Source organism: Panicum hallii, chromosome 5 (assembly GCF_002211085.1).
Source record: "Panicum hallii strain FIL2 chromosome 5, PHallii_v3.1, whole genome shotgun sequence".
In the NCBI taxonomy this organism is placed as follows: Eukaryota; Viridiplantae; Streptophyta; class Magnoliopsida; order Poales; family Poaceae; genus Panicum; species Panicum hallii.
In genome coordinates, this window is record NC_038046.1 from 30995191 (window position 1) to 31000387 (window position 5197).

General features: G+C 52.5%; 1 protein-coding gene across 1 annotated transcript; it reads left to right on the top strand.

The window, feature by feature from the left end:
* Positions 1-1209: 1209 nt before the first annotated feature.
* Positions 1210-2691, top strand: LOC112893796 (protein SODIUM POTASSIUM ROOT DEFECTIVE 1-like). The gene is made up of 2 exons (XM_025961293.1): positions 1210-2162; positions 2261-2691. The coding sequence occupies exons 1-2, from the start codon at positions 1368-1370 to the stop codon at positions 2504-2506; spliced, it is 1041 nt and encodes a 346-aa protein (XP_025817078.1). The 5' UTR covers positions 1210-1367; the 3' UTR covers positions 2507-2691.
* Positions 2692-5197: the final 2506 nt, after the last annotated feature.

Sequence of the window (5197 nt, forward strand, 5' to 3'; positions counted from 1 at the left end):
AAAGAGAAATATCCCGGCAATCATCTAGTATGGTGGACCAAGTTACAAAGACTTAAATCATCGCTCGGAACATTGGAAACAATCCTGGAAACTATGTGCGGAAAGGTGAAAAAATTAAATGGCCGTTCGATCAGAACAATAAATTATTTTATATATATTTGCAGAAATCTCCATGTTAATTTTATGGAAATATATATTTGCAGAAGCCTCAAACGATAATTTATGAAACATTTGAAATAGTCTCATTAGTTATTGTGTAGTAATGACTTAGAAGTTGATTTAGTTTCAAGGTAGAGATTATGTTAGTTCATCGTTAAGTTTCTGTAAGTTTCACGAATAAATAGAATATTCAGTACTTCAATAATTGTCAATTCCGAAAATATTTGTGTATATAACCGCGTGAATTGCACGGGCTGATGACTAATTGACAGGATTCACCAGCGGTGAGGGAAGGGAAGCATGCATGTTCACACATCCTTAAATTTGTCAACAAAGTGCTCACCTAATGGTATTCACTTTGTTAGTATTAAAACCCTCCGCAGCCGGCCTCACATTAGAAACTTAGGAACACGGTGGCCAAAAGGCGGGCACACACAATTTGATTCGATTCGATTGAGAAAGGGAAGGAAGAAAGAAAGGGTGGGTGGTGGTTGTTCGTCGAGATGCCTGCTGCTTTTCCATTTTGTTCTTCGTTCCTCCATCTGGACCATCATCCCTGATGGCGACTCCATGTCTAATTGCGTGCTGCTCCAGTGTCCAAGTCCAAATCAAATCGCTCACCGTGGCGGCCTAATTCGTCTTACTTCACATCTCGTAGCTAGCAGCTAAGGACTGCTAGTTGCAGAAGAACATCGGTCGCTTGCTTACCTGTGCAATTGACTTGGCTCGGTTGGTCACCACGGATATGTTTAATTTCTACAATCTGCAACTAAGTATAGTCCCGTGCAGCATCGAGATGGCATCTTGATCGTGTGTCCAGCGTTGAACTGGCCGGGAGAAGGGAAGAACAGATGGACCGGCCGATTTGGCACCTTCGATGAACGTATGCACGTATACCACGTTCGTACAGAGCCTGATTGAACTTATCCGAAGATTAGCATAGATTATTATTAAGCTTTCTATAAGATGCAATAACACACAGGCTGCTGCTGCTGTCGTCTTCACTCTTCAGTCAGCCCACACACGGTAGTATAAGATGAGGCACAATGAGTGAGAAGAATCAGATGCGCCACTACCCACCAGGCCACCACAAAGGCAGCAACCCAACCAAACAGAGCATAGCAGACCAGAAACTCAACCCAGCAAGTTGCAAGCTCTTTAGTCTCCCTCCTCCAGCTTGATACCCTCTCGATCTTGGCTCCAGCTGCATGGCTTCCTTGCTGCGGTGGAAGGACAAGTACGTGAAGGAGGGCCTCTCCTGCTCCTCCTCGGCCTCCACCTCCGTCGTCGTCGCCTCCGGTCGCGCCATCGACCGCCACTCCCCGCGCCTCCGGGATCCTCACCGGCGCCTCCCGCCGTCGCTGCCCAGGCCACCCGGCTCTCCTTATTACAATAGTGCTGCCAGTACTACCAAAGATTCGTCCTCCTCACTTAAGCAGCACAAGCAGCTTCACCACCACCATGACGACGGCAAAGACAAAAGGAAGAAGAAGAGTAGTGCAGAAGGAGCTGCCGCGGGTGGTGGCGGCTCGTCGACGCCGTCGGAGCACAAGAAAAACAAGAAGAAGCAGGCGGTGGCGCAGCTGCAGCAGGTGAGCCCCGCGAGCTCCTCCAGGTTCCTGCTCAACTCGTCCAGGCTGATGATGCAGTCCGACGACGACATCACCGTCGTGGACTCCATGCCACCGCTTCCGTCGTCTCTGCGGCCAGCGTTCATCGAAGACGAAATTACCGTCGCTGACTCCTTGCCGCCGCTCCCATCCCCGCGGCCGGCGTTCATCGACGAGGACATGTTCCCCGGCCGCGGCGATGGCACGTCGCGGCCTTTTGTTCCGGCATGGCCGCAACTCGAGGCGCCGCCCGTGGAATTATTCGCAGAGGCTTCTGCGGGTGCGTCATCTTCCTCCTCTTCCCTGTCGTCTTCAGACACACGAGCCCGTGCCGCCGCCGGCGACAAGACTGCCATGATGAGATCATGCTCCACGAGAACTGGCCAGCACCAGGTGATATCGATGATCGATGCATGAACTCGTTACAAGCTTACATTCGTTCGATCATCGAGTCACAAGAATATGTAGTAATCGATCTAGCAATCATACAGGTGGTGGTGCTGAGGGTATCTCTGCACTGCAAGGGGTGCGCTGGCAAGGTGAAGAAGCACATCTCCAAGATGGAAGGCGTTAGTTCTTTCGACATCGATATCGCGACGAAGAAGGTGACGGTGGTGGGAGACGTGACGCCGCTGGGCGTGCTCAACAGCATCTCCAAGGTCAAGAGCGCCCAGTTCTGGCCAGACCATTCTTTGTCGTCTCTGTCCACTCCGCCGCGTGCCTCCGCCTCCTTCTGAGCCATGTACTCCCTACAGGTTGTCCATATTTTGAATTGGAAAATATTTGTAAAATCCAATCAACTTACGAATAGTATGATAAATGCATTATTAACGCCTGATGAAACTTTTCTGTTTGGAATATGTATTATGAATAGTATGTAAAATATTTGGAACAAGAAGTCACAACCAGCCGCCTGATGTAACTTTTGCGTTTGCAGTCCTACTTTTTTGCGTTGAGAAGAGAATTTTATTACTTAGAAAGTTCAGTACATTCCTGAGCAATAAAGGCGGGTTTGGTTGCCCGCTTTTGGACAGGCTAGGCTCCCGTTATGCATGTCTGGACTGTTTGGATGCCTGCACCATCGCCTGCGCCAGGCTCCCGAGGTGCAAGCGCACGCAGCGGGCGCTCCCAGAAAATGAAAATAAGATTCGTTTCCCTTGGGCTAGGCTCGTACAGTGCGTGTTCCGCTGCTCGCCCCGGTATGCGTGAGCTCCTAAACACTGCAACCAAACAGCTTCTCTGCGCTACAGACGCAGGCAAGCAAACAGCGGCGCTGTGCATGGCCGGCGCCTGGTCAGCGGCAGCCTGGTTCTCTGATGCGATGCAGGCCATGGGGAGAAGGAAACCAAACACGCCCTAAGTTGCTCGATAAATACTGGAGCTACGAAACGCCACACTGCCGAATGCCGATTTCGTTTTGCCAGCTGCGCTAGCTCATATGCTACACCGTTGCTTTCTCTTCTCTTATGGACAACTGTCCAGTCCATCAGGCCTTCTCCGGCCGCTCTTGCTTCGTCCATGATGAACTTTAGACGCGATCGATGGGCACCCTGCGCCTTCAGTGCAGTCACCATGGATGCAGTCCGTCTCCAGAACTGCCCGAGGTGGGTACCATCCTTTCGCCAGCAGGAGTCTTCTGCGCACGCTAGAGCTTCCACCTCCTCGGCGTCACTTCCCCTTTCTATAAACTTCCATGCTGTTAACAGAATATCTTCTTTGGCATCTCTAATCACAATGCCAATACCACCTTCACAAGTACTTGTTGTTAGTTTGATCTCAATCCGGATCGGTCCAACGACCGATCCGGAATTGGTTACGCGCCCCGATCGGGGGCGCACCGCCAACCCAATGGCGGGTGGGCCCCCGTCGCGCAGCGCCACAATAAAAGGAAGGGTGGGGGCCGGGGCACGGACGACGAAGTTCGCCGTTTTGCCTGTGAACCCACCTAAAACCCTAAAGATCCGATCCTAAAGGGTGGGCGCTGAAGCGACGGGAAGCACCACCGCCGCCTCTGCATCCACGCCGGCTCCCCTGCATCATCACCGCCGACACTGCTAGACCTCACCGCCGCTCGTGCGCCCTCGTCCACGACTCCGATCGGCTACCGCAAGACCATGGCCAACAACGTTGAAGCTGGGGCTTCAACCGGTGGTGCGGACCCTTTTCTATCTCTCTCTCTCTGTTTCTATCTAGATAAGCCAACATTGTTGTCTTATTGGGTATTACCGAGCTAATTACGATTAGTAGATCCAAAGGAATTTATCACTTGTGTCGTACGCGCCATCTACATTAATCTTGACCCATCCCTCGCTTGGGTTTGCAGTCCTACCTACCTAGAAGAGAAAAATTCATAAGAGATTTTAATCTTGTCGCAACATTATTAAATACAGGTTTGTAAAATTGTTAAGTACCTCCAAAATAGGATATCTTAAATGCTGGTTCGCGAGAAGAATGAATTGCTACTTATTTGCCTACGTGTCATATGCACGGCCTCGTAAGATTGGGAAAAAGATTCTGTGCGGACGGGATGCTAAACCCCGTGCCGTGTATACCGGCTTCCATCTGCCGACTCGTGGACATCCCAGTGATCCAAGGGCCACTAGTTCCGTCGCTCCAAGGATTGGATTCGTAGGCAGAGGGGACAGCTCGGCTCGGCTCAACGCGAAGAGGAGGATCCCCGCGGCTCGGCTCTCGCATCGCGTCGCAGGACTAAGGAAAACAAGACGGACGAGACGCGCGTTCCTTTGCCTGCCGCTCGCTCCGCTGGTGACCGTTGCAGCGCGCACGTACGAAGCAGGTGATTGCTCGAGCACGAGCAGTAGTGGAGGTAGACAGCGCGATATGCTCCCTCAGCGCCTCATCTTACGACGCAGCCGCTTGCTCTAGCAGAGGATGTAGACAGCGATATCGGCATGGCAGCACGAGACGCAGCTTGCCTCCATGTGCGACGCAGCAGCCGCCATGGCAGGAGAAGGATGCCACAACGATTAATGTAATTGAATGAAAACGGTTTAGTGGTGAACTAAATCCAGCACATTGGGTCAGGCATCCCATCAAGCACGTGGTGGGCCGCATGCGCTCCGAGCTATGGCTGACAGAGAGCTCGACTGCTTCCCGAGCCGATACACTAATCGTAGGAGAAAGTTCAGCGCACCGCCGCTACAGCTCGGAGCTCCAAACCTTGAGGCCTTCACCCTGAGTAGCACCGCCGCAGGAGCCCCGAGGCTCGTTGATGCAGCAATGGCTGATTGACAACCGAGGCGTCGACGGAGGCGGACGAGGGAGGCAGCTTCGGACGATTGAGGTGATGGCTGCAGGTTGCGGCGCTGCGCGGCGGCGGACGACCAAGTCGGTGGTGGCGGCGGATGAGGGATGCCTCACGTTTCTGTGCACGCTGAGCCCAGCATGCGAGCCGACCCATGTGCCGA